The 26130-nt window shown below is 32.7% G+C and overlaps 1 protein-coding gene across 3 annotated transcripts in view; it reads left to right on the plus strand.

The window, feature by feature from the left end:
• LOC129956960 (photoreceptor-specific nuclear receptor-like) overlaps positions 1-26130 on the plus strand; it is a 107838-nt gene that overhangs the window by 59249 nt on the left and 22459 nt on the right. For all 3 annotated transcript variants that reach the window (XM_056069022.1, XM_056069021.1, XM_056069020.1), the window contains exon 2: positions 8994-9238. In XM_056069022.1, the coding sequence (XP_055924997.1) occupies positions 8998-9238 (241 nt within the window). In that variant the 5' untranslated portion in view covers positions 8994-8997. The remainder of the gene's footprint in view (positions 1-8993; positions 9239-26130) is intronic.

The raw sequence follows: 26130 nt of genomic DNA on the forward strand, positions 1-26130 counted from the left end.
TGGAATCCAATGGCTTCTATAACGCATTGTAAATAAGAATTTTGAAAAAAATTAAAGAATATGTACAAAAAGTAAGAAGCTTAAAAAAAATCGGTCATTAATAACTTCACTATTAATAGCATTTTCTCTTTCACCATAAATTTATTACAAAAAAATTCCACTCACCTATTTTGACCCGGGACTCTGCTTCCGTTTTGGAATCAGTTTACTTTTGAACAACACAAGACAGAGAATTTCATGAGGCTATCTACATAATGATGATAGAAATTGATCAGAGTACTTACAGATGAAGTATACTGAGATTGATCAAATGATCCGTACATGAAAGAGATGAATGACATAATGTAAGAATTCTTTTCTTAAAGCAAACGCGACATATTCTACTTAAATCAAAAGTCGATTGCCAGATTCTAAGTTAGAATAAAATGCAGTGCAAACTTTAAAATGAAAACAGGAAAGATAAAACTTATTAAGAGTGGCAACACCTTCTTTCTATTTCTCGGCAATAAACACTAAAATATGAAAAGAATCGTAAAATCAGTCAAGAAGCTTCTAAGAATTCCGTGGAAATGGAAACGTTATATTTAAATGAAAACTGTGAAATAAAAATAAAGTTACAAAAAGTTGGAGAGCAGACGATTTTTATTAAAATAATTAATTCAAAAATTCATCCATTAACAAACATAAAAAGAAAAATAAATTTTTCGGAATTTTTTTAAAAAATGATATAAAAATATTCATATTCTTCAAAATAATTTTATTTAAAAAATAGGTATTTCTTTACCTTTTCAGTAATTAATCATGCATTAATTTTAAAAGAATTTTTAGAAAAGAAATTTCACATAAGTAAGTAAACAACTGAAATTTACTGTAGTGTCACTAGTAGAATTATTTGACTTTCGATTTTGATTTGAATTTTTGGGTTACCATATTGGTCTTAGACTCAAAGGGTGCTTTATAGTACAATTTAATCAAATTAACAATCATAAAGATTTATTTATGGGAAATTCGTTCACTATATGGTTTATATTGTATGACAGAATTCAGAATAATAGATAAAAGCAAGATATGCATGGAGTATTTTAAAATAAAGGTAATCCCACTTCCTGATATCTTAAAGTTTTATTTTAAAAAGTGTCAAATATATATGCATACCTCTCTCGGTACTATTAATAAAAATGATTGTGTCTATTGGCTGTGTTCAAGAATTATTGTTAAGCCTAATTTGGAACGTATGCGCTTAGCAAAGTGAAAATTTGCATTTCGTAGAGATTTTCTTTTTTCCCTTGAAATGTTTGCGGAATTTTTTTACGATAACTCTTGAAAAAAGTATTTTAGAAACTGGCCTTTTTTTAGCCATTTTAAAATATAAAAAGTTTTTAATGATATCAATTTAATTATTGCGCAAATGTTTTCTGAATTTTGGAAAATTTAAAGAATAATTGTTTTTGCCTAATTTCTGACAACTCAGAACATTGTTGCCCTAAATTCAAACCGTTTTCATTCTTCCATCAAATATTTAATCGGGTCTTTTTTTTCCTTGTCGAATGGTAAAGAATAAATATTTTGCTTAATATCTGTGTATTTTGCTTAAAGAATAAAAGGGTAAAAGAGTACCGCTAAAATTCGAAGATAGACTATCGGATACTTACATTTTGAATAGCTCTATGATGATATGGAACTTTATTAAGATGATTCATATAAACAATAAATAGAAAAAGTGTAAAGTTATTCATTCAGCAAGGCTACAATGTTTGTCATAATTCGATGTTAAAAACAATACTTTATTGAGGTAATCATATGTACTTAATTCTGATGTAGAGATTTAATTGAAAATAAGAACTAGTAATATTTTTGGACATAACAACTAGTCTCCAAAGGCGATTATATAAGAATAAAACCAGTGGATTCTATTATAATGTATAATATGCATTCATAAAACGTGTGCAAGAAAAAATAATTATGATAATTTCTTATAGACCACAAAGAACAATCCCATGTGATACTAATTTAACCCTTAACTGGGGACGTGCGGTCTGTGAGACCGCTAGCGATGGATTTTCGGTCACTCTCTATTCTATTTTTAGCTCAATTGAATGGATTGACCCTGTAGCTTCCTGTTTTGTGACCTTGAATACACGTGCACTTTTCCAACCGATTTCAGCAGATGTTTTTTAAATAATTCAGTTATTTCTTCGAGCGCGGTCTCTAAGACCGCATCTCCCTGTTAGTGTCCCAGTGATAAACAAGGCTTAGCAGATGACACTAAAACGTGGGCCCGAAATATCATCCAGTTTACTGATCCTATTATGAAGCAGTGCTCCAAATACTTTTAAATGAAGCAGAAAATGATTTCAGTGATAAGGATAATTGTATAGAAGAGTTTTTCGATGAAAGTTGGCTTTGAACTGATTTTGATATGTATGTTCCAACAGAATTAATTTTTCTAGTGATAATGTATTTAGAAAAATTTAGAAAATATATTAATATACCAAGAGATATATATACAGAATTTATAGGTTGATTTTTATACTAGTTCTTAACCTGTATGTTTAAAATATCCTAGAAAACCGCACTTTGAAAGTCACACAAGCCGATAAAAAAAGGACCAATTTTACCTATTGTCAATTTTTTTTTATTTCTCATATAATTGCCGATTTTTACATTATATTGTTTTCTATATACCTTCATATACTGTAAAAATAAATGATTTAAAAAGTAAAAAGTAATATACTTTTTCAAGAATATTATTTATTGTAACATATAATTTGAGGAGAAAATGTATGTTCCAACGCATTTACTTTTTTCAATGATAATATATTTTGAAAAATTTCTAAAACATATCTATATATCAAGAAAATATATCGGCAGTTTTTCATACTAATACATTCATTAAAAAATTTAATTTGAGTGTAAATGAAATGCGGTCTCGTAGACCGCACCTCCCCAGTTTAGTTCTAAATTTTCACCTTCCCAGTTAAGGATTAACGTTTTCATAGTTTTTAATTTTTTTTTCTCTTAGAAAAGTAAATTTTCTTTAGCCTATTTATATATGCACAACGAAGCTTATAATTTTAAAAAGCAACATGTTATTAACAATATTCACAGTTTAAAATTAGAGAAATATTTGAATTTGCATCAGTTCGTCCAATAATGTATATCTCATATAACGCAATTATATTTATTTCGTGGAAATGTCTATAATCACAGCTCACGATATCAAAAACAAATTTTAAATTCAACTAATAAAAAATCCAAGCTCATTTTCACGGCAGAATTAATTGTTATTTTTTAATAAAAGCATTAAAATCCAATTTTTATCGATTTTCCATTTTTTGAAGATGTGTTGCAATCATTGCAAAAAATATCCATATATAATGTTCCATTTTCACTGAATTTCATATATGTAACCGATTTACCAATGGAGAACACATTTCATGTATTTAATAATTTATTTTTATTGGATTCACTAATCGAGTGCTCATATTTGTTGCAAAGATAACATATGGTAATAAAAAAATGATTTTGATTTATAGCGCAGACGATAATTTTCTAAAAGCTAACATGATTAAAGAGAATGAGTTCATTAAATACAATTTTATATAAAAAAAATATTTTTAATCCTTCCGAATCGTTTGGTTTTATTGCATTAAAAGGAAATAATGATCTGTGGCTGGAGCTGATAAAAGTCTTAGCAAATCGTTTGAAAGATATCCGAGCGAAAACATGTGTCGCCTTTCCCTCGTTGATTGATTATCTTCTAAATTCTGTAAAAGTTCCTTTACTGCGGTGGTAGAATTACTACTGGAAAGTGAAGATAAAAAGGTTGGAAAATTTTAGCTGATTATACGCAGAAATCTATTTTTAATTGCCAATTACATTTGATTTAAAATAGTTGACAAAATTACTCAACGGGCTTCTCATCCTCAATTACGAGATGCCCCCCCCCCACATTTGTTGTGAAGCATGGATGTAGTGGTTGAAGACAGTGAAGAGACTTTTTACATTTTTAAATTCTTTTTAATCCATCGGGAAAGCATAATTATTTACAAGCAAAGACGCGGGCATTGTGCGTCCGCCACAGCGCATCACAAAAGCTGAAGTGGGGAAAAAGGGCCGAAATAAATTATGCCTCGCCTTATATAACCTTAGATTTTGATAGGAAAAATATTTCTCCACAGTGCTAATATATTAATAAGATTCTGATAGGGATTTCTGACGCATGTCAATCACGTGTAAGGGAAACACAGGGATCTTTTAAGAAAGAATGTGCTTACTGGACATTTTTTACCCCTTCACGCTGAGCGTGTGAAAGTATCGGCGTTTAGCTGATTCAACAATTTTATGAAGTTTCTCTTGAATTAATTAAGTAGAGAAAGTGGAATTGGATCACGAAATAAGAGAATATTTTTAGAATGAAGTTACTATGAGCTAAATTAAGATAAAATCTTGGAAATTAATTAAATTGAAATTAGAGTTAAAATATCATTACATATATAATATAATATAGACCGACTGTCAGTCTAACTGTTAACAGATTTCATTTAAAACTTAATGAAAATTCACATCTTAGATGCAAAAACTGTATACTAGATCTTATCCGTATTTGCTTTGCTGTTATCGTAAACACTTGCACTCGGGCGGACTGACAGACAGATACAATTTCTGTGAGGATATTTCGATCATATTATGCCCGAACATCCTGTTGCACAATATTATACATTGTTTAATATTATGACATTATTTAATATAATACAATGTCATATAATATTGCAAATATTGTTTAATATATGTGTGGTACTAGGGGACCAAAAATTTAGTGTGCAGATTATATCCCAATTTTCATTTGTTTCAATCGAGAAGTTGTTTTTAGTTATTGTGTTCACATACAGACAGACATAATTCCAAAAATAAAACATGGTGATTTTTTAAAATCTTTATTTCGGATTTCTTGGAATTTGCAATACTTTATCTTTGTATACTTCCTACACGAGAAAGAAAGTATTGTCACGTAGAACTATAGTATAGAACTCAATGACACACACAAGAGGTAGAGTTAAACTAATTTATTAACTGAACTCAGAACACAGTAATTGACAAATCTTCTGCTTTTATACTAGCAGAGAAAGTTCCAGAATACTCTTCTGGAGACAGTAAGAAAAGTCCAGAACACTTGTCTGGTAAACTAAAGAAATGTCCAGTATCTTCTGGAACATGAAATAAAGGAAAACATAAAATCAAACAATTAAGTATTTACATATACTATTAACCTCATTGTCTCTAGCGGGATTCGAACCCAGGTCTCTTGATCATGAGACAGTGACATGACCATTCGGCCATGGATATTCGACTGTCTTTCTTCAATGCGGCATTATGAGTAAAATTCACTAATTAAAAGCTCTTGATGTTGTCAACAAATGCCAAGCCTCCAATGGCGTCTTTTTCGGTATTGGCGATATGAAGGTGTACCACGTATTACATTTCAACCAGATTTAATTTTTTTGTGAATGATTTCCTGCTACCACATATTTTGTACCTACTTTACTTACTTTCAGAAGCTGGAATATGCGTTAAAAAACATATCCCTTTTGTTTTCTTTGCAGACGTAGTGGCGTATCTTTTATATCTTGCTTGTCTTTTTGGCCTTGCGTATTTCAGATACTAAATTCAATCGATATCCATTGAACATCTCTCACAATTGAGAGGTAAATAATGCTAGACGCAGGTAATGGAATACTATTGTAACGGAAGAATTTATCTTGAACTTGTTTGAGATTGGTTCTAATTAAAATTTTTAGCTATTCTATTAATAATTATCGGATTTTTGATAGATAAATTTTTCAGGACCTGAAAGACAGCAAAACTATTTGTTTACAGCAGATTTTTTTTCTGGAATTTTAAACTTATCAGTGACGAAATAGATTGCTAAGCTTCAGCTGTAAAGATGGAAATAATAGCATGATTGCTCATAGATATTTTATAAAATATTTCTAGATGCTTCTTCATTCCCTATTTTGTAATTTTTGAAATAAAAATAGATTTTTTTTTCGCAATTTTTGAAACGATATTAAATTGGGAGATTATGAAATTGCCTGAAACAATTGCTCCTTTTTTAAAAATTTTTTCGGATACAACAAAAAATGGGTGGATCCTAGCACAGCCCACCTCTTGGCGTCTTTTTGAATTCTCACCAAACGAGTGGGGATAACGTCGCCAATGTGGCAACCTAGACGGATTTTTTAAATTTATTTTTAATTAATTTATTTTATTTTATTTTTTATTTTTTTTTTTATTTTTTGTTTATTTTATTTTTTATTATATATTTTTTATTTTTTGTTTATTTTTATTTATTATTTTATTTTATTATTATTTATTTATTTATTATATATATTTTTTATCATATTTATTATTATATCTGGCCTTCAAATATTGTTTTTTAATTGAAAAATAATAATAACAAATATTCAATTAGTAGTCAACTTGGCGAGATTTCGAATAAGTCGCCAAGAGGTGGGTCCATCTAGGATTTTACCCAAAAAATATATATATTATAACGCCCAAAAATTTGACTTAGGGCGTTTGATCAATTTTCACGTTTAAACCCTCCGTGTCCGCAAAATACAATTTTGGAAAAATTGTGTTTGTATACAAATTCCTAAATTTAAAAAAAAACGGCTTAACTTATAAATTAGAACTTCCTAAAAGAATTTACATGATTCAACTTGTGTTGAAAGACAGCTTGTGGGATTATAGATGTTTATAGAACATTTATTGCATTCTAATAATTTAATTAGTTTGGCTTTGATGAAGCACAAATTTAGTTATGGTAAGACAAACTTTGAGTCGGAGCAGGTGCTTTTGAGGAGAAATATGGCAACTGACCGAGTTGGAGATCTTGTATTGAAGAAGTAGTTTCCCCTTGTTCGTTGAAGGAATTCAGGGTTATGCTGCTTGATAATTTTCATAGAAACTAAAAAATGGATGAGGCCTGCTTTCTGGATACCCAATTCCTAGATAAAATGAATCCTTAATTGGGATATGTAGCTTATAATGTAATGCAGAAAGTGTAGATGAATATTTATTCTGGATTATAAGCATTCTCTGTATTTACCACGCTACATTAGTTCCTTACAGAATGAAAACTCAAATAACGTGCTCATCATATTACCTCGATTCAAACTGCCGAGGCATGTTCCAAATGAACTTTTTGAGTCAAATATCTTCTGATGTATTTACTTGTCTTCAGAGTACTTGGGACCAATACTTTGACTCTACCTGCAGAGGGATAAGCATAGAATGATGGCATTCTGACTCCCCATGTGCAATACTTAAATAGGTCTTGAATGAATGCATTGTCATGAAGGCTAGTTCGTAACTTGGAGAAACACTTAATACTGAATCGTACTGCAACATTTTACTAGGTCTTAAACGTGCTATTAAAGATTAAAGCTGAGAAAAATTCTCTAAAATGCCAAAGAAATGCTCATTTACAGCAATTCGTGTCACATACGGAAAAAAATTCTCTACTTGCAATAAAATTTTGACAAAGTTTTTGAAAAACGTCAGTCCCAGAATTTCCACAGACGACTCCTTAAAGGTAACACTGAACGGTGATTCCTTAAAGTTAACACTATTCAACGGCTCGCCTGTCACATGGAAGTGCAGAATGCTGTGAAAAATTGGACTCCTCAACTACAAGAATTTCTATTATAAAGTCATATATGGTACAACGATGAAGACATACACGGTACAACAATGAAGTCATACACGGTACAACGATGAAGTCATACACGGTACAACGATGAAGTCATACACGGTACAACGATGAAGTCATACACGGTACAACGATGAAGTCATACACGGTACAACGATGAAGTCATACACGGTACAACGATGAAGTCATACACGGTACAACGATGAAGTCATACACGGTACAACGATGAAGTCATACACGGTACAACGATGAAGTCATACACGGTACAACGATGAAGTCATACACGGTACAACGATGAAGTCATACACGGTACAACGATGAAGTCATACACGGTACAACGATGAAGTCATACACGGTACAACGATGAAGTCATACACGGTACAACGATGAAGTCTTGCACAGTACAACTGTAAAGACATAGATACAGTACAGCGGTGAAAATATTGCAAAGAGCAATGGTAAAGACTGGGACAGAGCAATGGTAAAGACTGGGACAGAGCAATGGTAAAGTCTTGCACAGAGCAATGGTAAAGTCTTGCACAGAGCAATGGTAAAGTCTTGCACAGAGCAATGGTAAAGTCTTGCACAGAGCAATGGTAAAGTCTTGCACAGAGCAATGGTAAAGTCTTGCACAGAGCAATGGTAAAGTCTTGCACAGAGCAATGGTAAAGTCTTGCACAGAGCAATGGTAAAGTCTTGCACAGAACAATGGCAAAGACGAGTCTTGCACAGAACAATGGCAAAGACGAGTCTTGCACAGAACAATGGCAAAGACGAGTCTTGCACAGAACAATGGTAACTACGGTATAACGGTGAAGTCGTCTTGCACAGTACAACGGTGAAGTCATACACATTGAAATTAACCAAATCCATAATACTGCTCACTGTAATGAATGCTTCAGCATCTATGGCAATTATATAGTGATGTCATATACACAATCGATAATTAAAATTTTCTCTAAATATAATTGTTATCTCCTTTTCATTTCAGCATGTCTTATAACTACATATTGAATGTCAAATGATCGCACCTCATTTTATGTTCGTTGTGCCTCCAAGGATCAGCGTCGAGTTACCAACACCCGTCCACTCGGTCACTTCGCCGCTGGACTATGATATCGTTAATCAGATTTGCTTTCATGATCCAGATAGATCTTGAGTTGCATACTTGGTGCATGATAAGGATATGAGTGATAATTAGGCACTTTACCTTTCGTTCAGTTTTGTCCGTTTGGTGTGTACTGAATATTTGAATGATAAGGTGTTTGTTTCATTCCAGGGCCATGAGCATGGCGTCGGACAAGCCAGAAGTGCTGTGCCGGGTGTGCGGCGACAAGGCGTCCGGTCGCCATTATGGCGTACCCAGCTGTGACGGCTGCAGGGGCTTCTTCAAGCGCAGCATCCGTCGCAACCTGGAGTATGCCTGTAAAGAACAAGGCAGGTGCATTGTGGACGTTGCCAGGAGGAACCAGTGCCAGGCTTGTAGGCTCAAGAAGTGCCTCGCAGTCTGCATGAGAAAAGAAGGTAGATCTACCTTGTTTTTATTTTGAATGTTTATAATCTCGGATGTATTCCGCAAATTTTGTCATGCGGGAGTGCATAATGAAAAAAAAAATCACCCATAAAGCTCTAGAAAACAATGCTTTAGACTTGTATGTACCAAATTTGGAATATGATTATTTCTTGGATACAAGGTCCTTAGTAAGAAAAGGTTTTTCTAAACTATCGTCAAATTTTTAAATAAATTTTTAAATAAAAATTAGTAGCATTTCACAATTTTCGTAAATAGCTTCGGGAGTATAGCATTAAACCACCAGTGGTAGTGGTCTCCTGAAAACTGTCTCGCATACCCTCTAATGAAGATGTTGTCCTAGAGATCGCCTTGAATGGCATTGGCGTACAATGTGTACGAAATATTGACCTTTGGCGAGAATTTAGCAATTTTCCCGCATCGATCGTGTGTTCATTGGCGAGTTTTCTGGCGATGAATCCCTAGCATGAGGTTAATAGTATACGAAAATCGAATTTGTGTTTTAGACACGTTTTTCACAACCAATTGGAACAAAAAAATGTACATAGACAGATGTCTACACTATAAATGTTAAATATGTGTACCGAATTTTATCCACTCAGCTCTCTTCGTTTTGTAGTTACTTTAATTCATATTCAAATAGCCGGACAGACATATTCTGAACGAATTTTACTCAAAATTTGAAAAAAAATCTACACATTTGAAGCAAAGACTGTTCATAGATTTCATCCATCTAGCTCAAAACGTTTGACCGTTACAGGCAGATACGCATAATGCCAGAAATGTATTTCTCGAACTCAGGGGAAAAAATCTCGCTTTCAAATCTTTTGATGTTTGCGATAGTTTTTTCTATACTTCGTATAAGAAGTAAAAATATTTTGTAACACTTTAAATTCCAAAAAATAAGTTTTCCAATGAAAAGATAAAACTGAAAGGAGTAAATAAACTTTTTTTACCGATCATGTTCATTTACTTATAAACAAATGCACTAGGCGATTATACCCTTCCGATACAAGTTACGTGGTCAAAGATATTAACATGATAAATTTCCTGCGGGCATAAATTTTAAATTTCGTTAGGTGATATGCGATATGAGTGATTAAAAATTCATCCAAAATATGACTTTTAACGGGCAAACCTATTTGATTATTAGCAAAGTTTTTTTGCGCGTGCATAATGCATCCGTGTTGTGTGTGTGTGTGTGTGTGTGTGTGTGTGTGTGTGTGTGTGTGTGTGTGTGTGTGTGTGTGTGTGTGTGTGTGTGTGTGTGTGTGTGTGTGTGTGTGTGTGTGTGTGTGTGTGTGTGTGTGTGTGTGTGTGTGTGTGTGTGTGTGTGTGTGTGTGTGTGTGTGTGTGTGTGTGTGTGTGTGTGTGTGTGTGTGTGTGTGTGTGTGTGTGTGTGTGTGTGTGTGTGTGTGTGTGTGTGATACACTTACCATTCCAATGTTCTTTAGGCTTTTCGCATGTGCTGGGCATTTTGCGACGGCAAAAAGTGGACGTTGTCATTTGAAAATTTCGATTTTCTGTTCCTATAACCGTAACCTATGACACTTAGCTACCGTTCATAGAGTCCTAAGTTCATAGTCTGAATAGCTATATTTGAAATCTCATCTTGATAGGTTGAACGCACCGACCGCTAGAGATCCATATATCGGTAACTTTTTTTAAATGACTCAATGAAATGTAGTTGCCTTATTTAACAATAAGAGGAAAGAAATACAGAGTGCTACATCTAAGTTCCTGCATTAATGTGCTAAAGAACACTTGAAAAAGGGCTTTCTTATTAAATATTTTTATTATTATTATTATTACGTACATTAGTGTAAAACGAAAAAATCAATTTTTGATTTTTCATTTGTAATAGCGCGGGAAAGTTGCCTTTTGGTGTAGATAAAATAAATTATAAATATGAAAAATATTGGAGTAGGTCTTGAGGTGCCGCAAAGACATTACAGTATCATAAAATTGAAATTTTTGCTATATTTTAAAGTTTTTTTTACGAAACAATCAACTTTTGATTTTTATTTTGTAATAGCACAAAAAAGTTGCCTTTTGGTATAGATAAGATAAATAGAAATTATAAAAAATATTAAAGTATATCTTGAAGTGTTGCAAGGACGTTAAAATTTCATAAAAACATACTTTTTGCAACTTTTTCAGGATTTTTGCATGCCTCGATTATGAAATAAAAAGCTTTCATTAGGCATTGTCATATGAATAAAAGTATAAAAACAGTTTTACTATTGCGCTGGCATGGCATTGAGTTGTCGCCGGAGCGGCTGCTGTTGAGATAAGGCCGAGATCTGTCTGCTTCCGGTGACAAGGACAGAGCTGGTTTCAAATCAGTAGCTTTGCCGAGTTCAATTCAGTTGGCATCTACCTTCCGTCTATTGTGTAACTGATTAACGTAACTAATTTGTTAGTTTCTGTTTGTGTGCTTTGCTGCGAGTAAAAATGGCTCAGTCTAAATTAGTGAAGACAAGACAAATATCGGAATGTTCTATTTTTGGAAAATTTAATGATTTGCTTGAAGTTGAACACACTACTGACGAATCTATATTATATTAGACATAACCTCAAAATTGCTTTAGAGAAGCATCCTTCTGTAAGCGAAGTTCTCATAATAGGACACTTTAGTTCCTCTAATAGAACAAATATGGTTAAGAGCTTCTATTCCCGTTGCTTCTAGCAAAAGAATTTCAAAAATGATAAAAGCTTATCATGTTAAATAATGAAATTTAATAAAGTCAAAAAGCAGAAACTGTTCAGATAAGTTTAATTTCAACTTCACAGAATTTAGAGAAGAAGCTAGACATTTATTTGATATTGCTAACTTGTATAAAAAAGTGCCAGTTATGGAATAAAAGGTTCTAAACGATGAATGCTCTAACAGGAAAACGGTTATAGGTAATATTGATATTGCTGCCACAAGCACTTTGAAGAAGAAAGAAGCAAGAAATAGGAAAGAACTACAGAGAATAGTTAAGTTTAATCAAGAAAGAACTACAGAGGATAGTTAGGTCACTGGGAGCAAGATTGGGACTATAGGGTGGGTGGTCAGATACCTCCTAGCGAAACATCTGAAGAAAATGTTTTGTAAAATTTGACGTATGCGGGCGAGCGTTGACGTCAGAACTTAGCATTTCCGGACAACAGATGTTTCATGACGATTTCATGCAATACGTGATACCTGCGGGAAATGGCTACTGAGTTCCGTAATCGTAAAGCGACGGTTCAGTAGAGTGCACTGCCGCACCTGCTCCAACAGGCCGTCATCGATGAAAGATGCTCTTTATCATGGACATTCTGCCCACCTTCGGAAAAAACCTGGCACCAACGACGAACTATCTGCTTACTCATTACATCTGGTCCATACAGTAAACACAATTGGCGATGGATTTCGATCGGCGCTATCTTCTTTACATTCACTGACCTCGCCTCGCAGTCGGCAGGGGAAGAAATAAAAGCCGACATAATTTGTCATTACAACGACGTTTATGGAAGCGATCGGAATATTACAACTGCCGCATACGATAGCCGGACCTACAATCTATCAGGCTTACGGCTTCGCATTTTGTTTCTTTTGCAGTGCCATCTTTTGGATCCTTGGAAAACCTTTTTTCCGGATAACCCTCGTAATCTTGCGCCTTTTGTTACATTTAACCTTATATTTATTATATATACGAATGCTGGCTTCCTGGCATAGGGGGAGCGCGTCTTCCCCGTGACCTGGGCGTCTTGCCTTCGAGGCCCGGTTCGGGCATGGTTGTTCTTCCTGTTCTATCTGTGAGATGTATGAATGTGCCCCCCTGTAAAAAGGGGTTGTGCAAGCGAATGTGATGCGTGAGTAGCTAAGACGTACTCTTGGCCCTATTTGGCGCTACTAAAATAAGAGACGCTCCCTTGGCTTAAAATTACTGACTTCGTGAGTGAGCTTGTCCATGGCAAGTGCCATTATAAACAACAACAACAACGACAACAACATATATACGAATCTTAAATCATTAAATTCTGATGGATATTATGTCATTAGCCTTACTTATTATTTTAATACCCTTACGCTTTTGCTGCCTTTGTTATGTTTAGTCTCACGTTTATTTTATATTCGAATCTTCCAATGGTATCATGGGAATATCAACCTCATGATGGTCTCCCCGAAATTTTCTCGCATATTCCCTAATAATGGTTTTATCCCTCTCCCACAAAAAATTGTAGACTTCGGACAACATTGTAAACCCCATCAGTGCTCAGATATTTATTTTCAAAGTCCCCACAAAGTTTCTTTCAACTCTATAATAGTGTGTATTATCTATAATAGTGTGTATATCGGAACTTGTGTATTATCTGAACTTATTAGCTTCATGCCATTGGCGAACAATGTTTATGAAGGAACCTATTAACATACGATTTTTAAGATACGATAATACACAAGTACCAGAAAACTGTATATGTATTTTGTATATTTTTCTTTAGACGATGAATACAAAAATTTAATGCTGAAGTAGAACTTTAGTCATAAGATCATACACCAAGATTCATACATTCATTGTATTTTTCAATTATCGCTCATACATGCTTGTGATGAGTGAAAGATACAGCGGCTTTCGTACATACATTTAAAATCTCAAATGTATTGTATTTAGTAGGTATATATATTTTAAATTTTAAATGTATGTACCAAATTTTATCCATTCAGCTCTCTTCGTTTTGTATTTATATTGTTAACTTGTATTCGGATAATCTGAATCTATTGCCCTGACTGAATCTACAGTGAGATTATGTGTGTTTGTAGTTTCTATTTATTTTGACTGGCTGAAATCAATGGAATGATAACCGTGTCGTTTCATTACTAATATATTTTGAAATTTACAAAAATGCTTAACTAAGTACAACATTGTGTGAAAGAAGGCAGAAAAGATATTGATGTGCTATTTGCGTTACTTCTTACCAACAAATAAAAAAAATGGAGTAGATTTATTCGATAGTCATATGGAAAGATACTTTATTTTTATTCAAAGAAAATGTGGTATGGGTCACTCTTCGTGAATTGCTTTGAAGCTGTCCTTATCGCAGCTTGGAAAATTTTCATAACTATTTTTCCCCTGCTGTGCACAATATTTATAAACATTTCGAAGATCAGTAATAACAAGTTACCTTGTTGAAATAATTTCGAGAAACAATATTAGACAAAGAGGTATGCTACAGAATATTAAAGAATTTCGTCTTCTATATTGTGAGCATATATTAGTGATGGTCGTCACGATAAAATGTTAATTAACTGCTTTTGACGAGTATATTCGTCATGGAAAAAGTGTAGAATTTTGCGTTATGAAGAGTTTATCAATGGCAATTAATCATATTTATATAGCAATTGTTTAATTATTATCTTTATAATGAATTATTTATTATATTTATATAACATATATATATATTTACGACAATTTAGATACGCATTTTCCGAAGAGGTGGACACAGTTAACAGGTTAAAATCATGCACGAAAAAAAACCCATTTAAATTTGCAAAATGTGCGATGTTTAACTATACAATGGTGGCCAATACCTTTGAAACTCTTTGTTTTTTTAACTGTGTATGCTTATAACTATACAGTGGTGGCCAAAATTGTGGACACCTTTGAAACTCTTTGTTTTTTAAACTCGGTATGCTTATCGAAAATGTTACATTTCACAAAATGCCAACTCTTACATATCATTTTAAAGAGAATTTAATGCTGATTTCAATACAAAAAACAAAATTCAAATATTTGCAATACAAAAAAAAAGTTATTCTTACTTTAATCTGAATAACAAACACAGTGATGAAATGGATTGTAATTTCTAACTTTCTTGACAAATCACTGTTCTTGGTTCCGGGAACCAATCAAATGTTAATAACTGCTAGCAGAAGCTGACGTCATGTTTAAAGTTGAAACAAGTCATTATTGGGCTTTTTTCTGTAGAAAGAAGACTGTTTTTTATGTAATCAAATTTCAAGTTAGAAATTTTGTTAGACTTTTTAATATATAGTTTGAATTTTATAGTTAAATATTTCTAATATTTAGTTAAGAAGCAATGACATCAAATAAAAGAATGTATTGGATACCCAGAAAGAGAACTAAGGTTATTGTGTTACAAGAAAGTGGTTTTTCCTATGCTGAAATTGCAAGACAGGTGGGTGAATCAGTGACTGCATCTGGCGTCCGAAAGTTTTGTTTACGATGTCAGGAGACAAATTCAATTAAAAACAAAGCAGGAAATGGCCGAAAAAAAGGTGTACCACATCTGTTGATGACAGAAGAATAAAAAGACTAGGTCTCCAAAATAGAAGAATGTCATTAGCGGCCATCTGAGATCTATTGAATGATGTGAGTTCAAGAACAATCATGAGAAGATTATTAGATGGTGGACTAAGAGGTAGAATTCAACGAAAAAATTCTTATCTCAATTTACAGCAGCGTATAAAAAGATTACAGTGAGCAAAGGAACGCATTAACCCTTTCTAAGGCCGTGGGAAGTATGCTTCCCACCAAATTTATCAATCTTTGTATGAAATTATGTAGTTGGTATAAGTTCTGACACATTTTTTTAGTTAAGTCAGAAACTTAGATGCTTCAGTTCTTTATCTCAGACAAAATGATGTCTTGATTTGTTACTTAATTATTAATTAACCTAATTAATTAATGAATCAAATTAAATTTGTCTAATAAGCTAAATGAATCCCTTTTCTTATTCTAATTTCAAGCCTAAAAATATTTTAACATAATATGACTAGAAAAAAAGGCCATTTAAAGGGTTAATTGGACCGATGATCAGTGATCTCAAATTATAGGGAGTGATGAAACAACGATATTGTTATTCGGTAGTGATGGCGAAAATATGTAAGACATAAAATAGGCGAAGAGCTACATCTTGACTGCATTCAGGCAGCTATGAAGAACTCAATTAGTGGTATGATTTGGTCCTGCATGTCAGCAGACGGTATTGGTCTCCTTCATGTTATCTATGGAACATTAAATGCAAGAAAATACATTAACACTATTCTAGAGCCAAAACTTCCATCTTCCATCAGTGATCTATTTCCCAAGAATTCATAATTTACTTTTCAGCAGGATTCAACTCCTTGCCACACAGCAAAACTATAGAATGAATGATTTAATACAAAGAGCATTGAATTATTATCATGGCCAGGAAACCATCCTGACCTCAAAATTATTGTGAAATTATGGCACCGTTTGAAAACTCTTGTACATATGAAGCGTTCATCAAATAAAAGAGGATTAATTGAGGCTATAATTGTTTCCTGGCATCATGCAATAACGAAGGAAGAGCTTAACCCTTAACTGGGGACGTGCGGTCTGTAAGACCGCTAGCGATGGATTTTCTGTCACCCCTATTCTATTTTTAGGTCAATTGAATGGATTGACCCTGCAGCTTCCTGTTTTGTGACCTTCAATACACGTGCACTTTTTCAACCGATTTCAGCAGATGTTTTTAAAAATATTTCAGTTATTTCTTCGAGCGCGGTCTCTAACACCGCATCTCCCTATTAATGTCCCAGTGATAAACAAGGCTTAGCAGATGGCGCTAAAACGTGGGCCCGAAATATCATCCAGTTTACTGATCCTATTATGAAGCAATGCTCCAGACACTTTTAAATGAAGCAGAAAGTGATTTTAGTGATAAGGATAATTGTTCAGAAGAGTTTTTCGATGAAAGTTCGCATTCAACTGATTCTGATATGTACGTTCAAACATAATCAATTTTTCTAGTGAAAATATATTTTGAAAAATTTATAAAATATATTAATATACCAAGAGATATATATACAGAATTTATAGGTTGATTTTTATACTACTTCTTAACCTGTATGTTTAAAATGTCCTAGAAAACCGCACTATGAAAGTCACACGAGCCGATAAAAAAAGGGCCAATTTTACCTATTGTCAATTTTTTTATTTTTCATATAATTGCCGATTTTTACATTATATTGTTTTCTATATACCTTCATATACTGTAAAAATAAATATGATTTAAAAAGTAATATACTTTTTCAAGAATATTATTTATTGTAACATATAATTTGAGGAGAAAATGTATGTTCCAACGCATTTACTTTTTTCAATGATAATATATTTTGAAAAATTTCTAAAACATATCTATATATCAAGAAAAATATCTGCAAAATATACTGGCAGTTTTTCATACTAATACATTCTTTAAAAAATTTAATTTGAGTGTAAATGAAATGCGGTTTCGTAGACCGCACCTCCCCAGTTAAGTCCTAAAATTTCACCTCCCCAGTAAAGGGTTAAAACTCTCGTCGGTACTAATAACTCGCTGCAGCCATCACCATCCAATGTATCTCAATAATTATTGTCTCTTTACTTTTTTTGTATTACAAATATATGAATTTTTGTGTTGAAATCAGCATTAAATTCTCTTTAAAATGATATGTAAGAATTTGCATTTTATGAAATTTTACATTTTCTATAAGCATGAAAAGTTAGAAAACATTAAAATTTTCAAAAGTGTCCCCAATTTTGGCCATCACTATATAGATTCCATTCATAAGCAAGTCAACCTGCGTAACTCTTGCTTGCGTATTGGACCGCTGTCCTATTTATAAAACAATCTTAATTTTTTTAAATTTAATTTTTTATATATGTGTGAGTATTTTGCCTTATCATGTTTTTAAAAATTTAAATTTTCCCCATGATTGTTTTTATAAATGATCCAGTTTGGGTTGATTTATTTAAAATTGCATGATAAATCTGCCTTTCCTGGAAATAGCCTTTGAACTTCATCCTTGTCTGATTTTTTTCTGCATTTAATTTATTTAAAACTGTTTACGTATAAAAAAAATATCAGTTCATTAAATGAAGTATCGTATTCAGCCATAGTTCTTCACCCTCAATAAATCCGCATCGGGGGTTGAAAATCTGATCTCTCCAAAGTGGTTGGCACCCCTCAAATGTCGAAAGGGCAAAAAGCACCTTCAATACACCATCTTGTTCGAGAGCGCGCCCCCGTGAGAAAACCGCACCTGCCCTGTCTCTAATTGGCCAATCCATCGATCTTCGTGACCGCCACTCCAAGTATAAGCCACGCCTTTGTTCTCCTGCTTTACCTTGGCAAGGAGATTGCTAGATTTGGCTGTTTTTCGCCAATACGGGCGCAAAGTTTCGTTAAAAAAGTGCACTACGTTTAATATTTCTTGATTAAACTCGAAGTAATAACGAGATGCATAAGAATTCGCAATTTATTATTGTAAAGGAAAGAAAATAACCCCTTAATTATACAGAACACTTAACATTTCCAAAAAAAAAAGTTCATTTTTTTAACAGGCAAACTTTAGAGGCGTTGGCATTGAACCTGAGTTCAAGGCGCGGGAAGGGGGGGGGGGTTCTTAGTAAGGACTTTTTAAAATTCCTTATGCTTTATTAGTCGTTATTAGCAACTGGTTTTTTCACCCGGATTATTGATTTTTTGAGCTATTAAATGATTTATATGGAATGCATTTTTTGCGACTGAAAAACATGAATTCAGTTGAATTCATGTACTGTAAATTAAAAATGTACATATTACGAAATAAAAGCCATATTGGAAATCTTACTACTGGCGGTAAGGTTTGGAAAAAAAGCACGAGACTGAATGTTTTGATAGATAAATTTGAATCTCATCTTAATTTTTTAAAATATTATAACAGACAGCGCGTCAAATTGAATTAAACATATTATTAAAATAAGAGATAGAAATTGTAGGAAATGGAATTAGTATCATTCGAAAGGTAATTTTGATGAAAAAAGCAAGTAACTTTGCAAGATAATTTGCTGAGAAAGATTTTGACATCATTTTCCACGTGAAAGTCATAGCGGTTACCCCTCTGACAAAGGTTAAGCATATCTTTGTCTTCAAATAAATTTTGTTTGAAGCCGTTTCTTGATTTCTTTTAAATCTTCATTCCTCTGATTGAATATAATTTTTGGTGACACGACGAAACCAGTCCAGAACACTTCAAGTAATATTTTGCAGCTTCGTTAATATTATTATTTTTTAAATCATTCTTTGTGTTAGTTAATTTAAATCATTAACCAGTTTAAACCGGTTTGAAACAATCACGAGACTTCTCTATCTATAATTTTTTTAAACTTTCATTTTCAATTCTTCTAGCTGGCAAACAAAGTTTTGAATCTCGACCAATTTTGAGATGAAAGAACAGCTATGATGTCATAGTTCTACCGTCAACCTTTTAAAAACGAATCTGCTGTCAAAGAAGCATACGTAATAATAAAGCAATGCTGGTAAAAGCAGTTCAACCTTTTAAAAACGCACCTGCTATCAAAGAAGCATACTTAATAATAATGCAATACTGGTGAAAGCAGGTAAAAAAAATATATGCGATTAAAAGATGATGATGAAAATTGCCGTTTATGCTTTATTCATTGCCTACGCGATTTCGAGCTTCAAAATCCCCTAACCAAATCAACATCATGTTCTCACATGATAAAAAAATAATTAGACATACTAGTGAAATGTACCCATATAGACGGGCTGTTACCTTCTTAATAATATCTCAGATACTGTTGTCACAGATGAACAAATGAAATTTGTTGTAGAAAATATTATGAACATCGGGAGAGTGGTTAAGAAGTAATTATATATGTAAACAATTTTAACAGTTTGTGGCAGAAAAGAGGGAACGTTTGGAAAGAGCTTCAATTTATTTCAACACAAAAGCGATAAGAGATGCTTCAGTCTACATCGCGATACATATGAGTTGAGACGATACAAAGTGCTAGAAATTTTTCCCTTCAGTAATTTCACTATGATATTCTGATTGGGATTTCTTTGTCACGTGTCAACTAAGGAAAGAGAATCTTTTTTAAAAAGACGTGCAGTTGTTAAGTATTTTTATCCCTTTGTTTCTACCATGGGAACGACGGAATCAGCAATATTGTTAAGCGCGTGTTAGAAGTAATTAAATAAAATGAGAATCAGCATATATATAAAATAATAAAAATTGCAGACCTCGGTCATTATAAGCCTTTACAAAAAACTGTCTGAATTGCTCTACGTTAAAACAAAAGTTGGAATTCGCACATCTCATATTAACGTAGATAGAAAGAGCCTGGATATTTTAAAACTTCGCTCTTTTGTTACAGACGGCATTGGACGTATATGTATACCGATGGTCTTAAATTGCTACATTTTTATTTGTGACATTTCCTTAAAAATGTCATGAGGAAGAAGAAAAATATTTAATAATGCATCTTTTATTATTTTCTTCTAAATTATTTATGAAGGATTATCATCTAATTTGGAAATCGTTTTTAGTTTTTTAAATACATCATCAGCAAATGTACAATCGAGGTATAATAATAGCTCGACACTTTTCTTTGGTATAAAACCAAAAACACTGGATATTTTATAGGTTTCTAAATTAATAATAAATGTGGTTAGGAAAATGGAAATATTGATAAAATGTCATTACAAAGATTAAAAGTTGAGGGAGTAAACTTTTCTCTAAAATTAATGTTTTTTATTGTTGTTATTATCAATTAAAATGTGTATTGTTATCCTATTAATATTATTTTTGATATGATTGTCATTGATTAACTAATGAAAGTTATGGTGTAAAATCTAATGGATATTGGAAAAGTGTTTAAGAAATAAAATAATAATAATAATGATGATAATAATAATTTGTAGCATACTTTAGATGTAAATATAAAGTAACAATAAAAATAAATGATGAAGACTAAGAATTCTCTGAACTAGAAAAACTTCACGAATAGTCGAATCGAAACTGTCTGAAATCGGATCGAAAACAAATAATGATCAACCGAAGAAAAAAAAATGCGTTGACAGCAGATATGGAATTTTAAAAAAATTGCTAATAGAAAATAATACACAAATAACCGACTATTTAACGAAATGAGAATAAAATGAATCAGCAAAAATATAAAATAATAAAAATTGCAAGCTTCAAGTTATTGTTCTTGACTAAATCCAAGTAAAAAAAAATCTATATAAAATTTGAATTTTGCAATCCCATTACTAATTTTTATTTGTAGTTTGGTTTATTCGCGCAAAGATAAACCAGTCAATTTAAAGTTGCAGAAAAATTATGTCTGAACCACTAAGATTGTAATTCTATTGGATTAAATCAGTCAGAGGATTGGCGAGTTTTTTTCCCAATAAATATTCAGGAATATGCAAAAACTATAACTCAAAATTGCAGAAAAAAATTACCATGTGATCTTAACACCAAATTTTCATATTTTAAATTGTGCATCTAATTACCAAAAAAAAAAAGCTCTTAAACGTGCAATCGATTATATGCTATTATTGTTTCTTATGGCACTTGCCATGGACAAGCCCGCTGTTACGAAGACAGCGATTTTAAGCCGGTGGGGGAGCGTCTCTTGTTTTTTTAGCAGCGCTAACTAGGGTCAAGAGTACGACTGTGCTACTTACGCATCACTCATTCGCTTGCACAACCCCTTTTTACAGGAGGGCACATTCACACATCTCACAGATAGAACAACGGAAGAACAACCATGCCCAAAACCGGGACTCGAACCCAGGACGCCCAGATCACGGGGAAGACGTGCTACCCCTATGCCAGGACGCCGGCGCAATCGATTATCTTCAAAGTACCACCACATTACTGTCCATTCTCGAATTCGAAAACCCTCTGCGCTTTTGCTCATACGTCAGGATGCGTTTATTTAATCAAAATAGGAAAGAGAGGAAAGATGTCAGGAAGAGACATTTGAGTGAACTCGGATTATTCGCGGACTTGGGAGGCAGTAAAAATTGCGGATACCTCGTAACATTGTTAGAAAAAAAAAAATACTAATTCACAATAAAATACTTATGAGCAATTTTTATTTACTTTGAGGGGTCTAATATTAAATTATGATGAATAGCAGAAAGATTTCTGTTCTTTTATATCAAAACACTTTTGAATTGTCGTTAAATTTTTTGAGAACATTTTGAGAATAACAACTGTGTACAATCTCGATCACGTTTAATGATATTATATAAAATATTCTTCGTACCAATCCTGATAGCTTGTGCTTAAGCAATCAATTCGTAATTTTGAGTTAAAATAGGACGGTCAAAAGCTACACAATACTCACAGACACGTTGGAAAATAACTGAACGAAAAAATATCTAATGGGGCAAAAATTAAAGTAAAAAAAAATGACGAAAAATTCCGAACATATGCTCGTTTTTCCAGGTTTCACCCCTTAGCGAAGTAGAATCGTCGAAAAGTGAAAGCCTTGGGATACTGAAATGAGCAGTAAACACAAAACACACCATATTAGATAAAATTTCTAGAAAATCAACATGGCTGCTGTTTTAGGGTAAATGTTTAAGTGGTTTATGTGAGGTAATTAAGGATGGAAATTATCCATTTACATACTTCCTTCATAAATGATACCCCCCTCCCCCCCAAAAAAATCTATTCATTCGTGAAAAATGAGGAATAAATGAGTTTGCAATTGCTTATGGATGTATGAGCTATTCAAATGCCAATCAGTTAACTCCATTTTTTTAAATTTTTGCATGTTACAGTCAAAATTTTTGATAAACCACTGATATTTTATATTCGAAGTACGCATCAAATAATAAGTGTTAACATATTTAAATTAAAAATTTTAATTCGCAATGAAAAAAAAATACTGCTTGTTTCAGAAGTGATCATAAAATCTTCAAGTCTTTCCCTGATAATGAAAGCACTGTAAAATTTTTATTATGGAATTGCAATGTCCTTAAATTTCCTTTAGTCTAATACATTGTACAACTGAAATAGAAACAGCGATTTTATATTCGATTATCAACAAAATGGCATCAACGAAGGAAAAAAGTTAAATGTATGTTTTTTTGGGGGGGGAGGGGGTCCATAAATTTATATCCATTACATTTCGAAGTAATTATGGGGTCACATAAAAAGCAGAGTATTTTCCAAAGCTTACTGAAGATAATGATATATTCAAAATTAAAATCGCAGATACTGCATCTAATGTAACAGCCTACATGTTGGATAATACTTGACGACAATTGGAATACTGCCTTCTTCGAGCTAAAATGGGTGCTCACAATGAAATTTACTGGCGTAAGTGGTTTTATTAAAAACTTTATAAACGTCAATACAATATATAGAAACAACAATATGACAAATTGTAACAGTATTTTTACAATAACTTTTTGTAATTAGGGAAAAACTTTTTGAGCACCCTGTATTTAATTCTACTTTCTCGTATAAGTAGTACAGAGAAAGCATTGTAATTGTCAAAAAATTCGAACTCCAGATTTTGATGAATCTTCGCGCTTTAGAACACCATGAGTTCAAAAAACACATTTTTGGAAAATATCTGTCTGGCTATCTGTTTATGACAAAGCTAATTCTAACAACGATGTGATCTAGACGGTTGAAATTTGGTGTGTGACCTTTACTCCAAATTTGCAGATTTTTATCAAAATTTGCTCTACATCTGTAGAGTTTCATGTATTCGAATATAAACTAACATGTTCACTATAAAACGAAGAGAGTGTAATGAATGAAATTTGGTACACAGGGTTAACATCATAATATAGACACTTATTGAGTTTAAGTCAAATCCAACAAGGGGTGGACAGTCTGTCGGTCTAAATTTTCAGAAGCATGCAAACGTGATAGTTCGAAAACGCAATGACTTAAATATATCAAATATAGGATGTAATTTTTTGACTGCAAGTGCAAATTTATTTCAATCGATGGGAAAAAAGAGTCTAAAACATAAATTCGATTTATGGATAATATTAATGGCTTGTTAGGGATTCATCGCCGAGAATGAAACGAAAAATCCAGTGAAAATGCGCAATTTACGACTAATATTTCGTAGCTGTTGTACGCCAATTTCACGGAAGGCGTTTTCTAAGATAATATCTTTAGTACAAAGTATGCCGGCTTCCTGGTATAGGGGATCTGGACGTCCCGGGTTCGAGTCCCGGTTTAGGCATGGTTGTTCTTCCTGTTCTATCTGTGAGATAAGTGAATGTGCCCTCCTGTAAAAAGGGGTTGTGCAAGCGAATGAGTGATGCGTGAGTAGTTAAGTCGCACTCTTGGTCCAAGATGGCCCTATGATAAAAACAAGAGGCGCACCCCCTAAGGTTTAAATCGGCTGTCTTCGAACAGCGGGCTTGTCCGTGGCAAGTGCCATAAGAAACAACATTACAGAGTATGCTAGAAAGTTTTGAGAAGACAACCTCTACTGGTGTGAAACTATAAAAATAAGTTCCCAAAATATCATCATTTAACCGATGTATTTCCTGAGCAATTTGTTTCCTAAAATTAAAACAAGATATATCTTTAGTATTAACTGCATGCAAATGAAGATTTTAATATTAATTGTAGGACATTGGCGAACATTAGATACGAAAACGTCTATTAGGTGCGGTCTTTGGCGATGAATCGATGCTATGCTAATAATACAGAAGAATACAAAGAAATGCCAAAAAGGCAATCACTTATAAGATCATTCGTTAGTATTGCCGCTTTTCTGTCTCCTGTTCACTTTCCTAGTATTTCTTTAAGAGTTGTCTCGAGAGAATATTTTACCCTGCTGAACAACATGAAATTTTTACAGCACATTTACAATTATATATTTTTTTGCATTTTCTTTGCAATTTGCTCTCAACACTACTGAAGTGTGCGATTTATTGCGAAGTTGTGTATGTGTAATGCTATCATAACATGGATAAGAAATCCCTTTATTATATACTAGCCGCCTTTGACGACCGGCCGGTTCGCCAATCTTAATTCTCGTTAAAATTTTAATAATGAAATATTTTATGCAATTCCTACTTTAATAGCTACTTCGTCAAAATATTTTAAAACTTTAAATCTTGATTGTCATATAATTCACTCATAATATTATAAAGGCCTTCAGTCATAACGTAATATGTATCTCTCCAATTTTCTGTTACCTCCCGTAGAATTTATGCTTTAAATTAAAGTGGAAAGGATTAATCTGTAATTAATATAATAATATTTTTTACTGAAACAAAGCATTTTTTTAATAATATGATGACTGAAAACAGAGTCACTGAGCTTTTAAACTTTATGGGCACTAAAGAATATCTTTCTTAATTTATGTAATATCTCAAGAATTTGTCAACAAAATTTTCTCAGATTCATCATGGGCAGATCGATTAATTAAAAATGTTTAATTTGAAATGCAGGAAACACTAAGAAAATAAAACGAATCCTTTAAAATAATCGGTTGAAAAGATTAAAAAAAAAAAAACTACATAAAAAACGATGTACTTAAAACTATAAGTATATACAAAAAATATATAACTAACATAAATACATTTTAATTACAAAAGCATGCAACTAACCTAAAAATAATTTAAATCATTTTCGCATCTGTTGATAATAGTTCTCAGCAATCAGAACACAATGCGCATGCTTGAATTTTCAACGCCAGTTACGGTAACGCAAATGCGCGAATTTTTCTACGCCAGTTGGGGTAACGCTAAGCGGATTAGAAATTTTTAATTTCCTTTATTCTGCTTTATCTTAATTCAAAAGTACTTCAGAATGAATCTGAAAGATCGATTCATTAACAATGTTTAATTTTAAATGCATCAAACATTAAGAAAATAAACAGAATCGTATGAAAAAATTGGCCGAAAAATTTTAACCCTAGTCTCATTAGAGTGGGGGGAAAAACCTGAAGACTTATTCATTTGGCGGTGGGAAAAGTGGAAGATTTTTTATGCTTGAAAGTTAGTTTTTAATTAATAATTAAAATTCTAATTAAAAATTCAAAAAAAGGGACCACAGGTGCACATTCCCGACCTCCAACGTATAAATGTGCCAAATTTGGTAGCT

The sequence above is a fragment of the Argiope bruennichi genome, chromosome 11 (genome assembly GCF_947563725.1).
Source record: "Argiope bruennichi chromosome 11, qqArgBrue1.1, whole genome shotgun sequence".
NCBI lineage: Eukaryota > Metazoa > Arthropoda > Arachnida > Araneae > Araneidae > Argiope > Argiope bruennichi.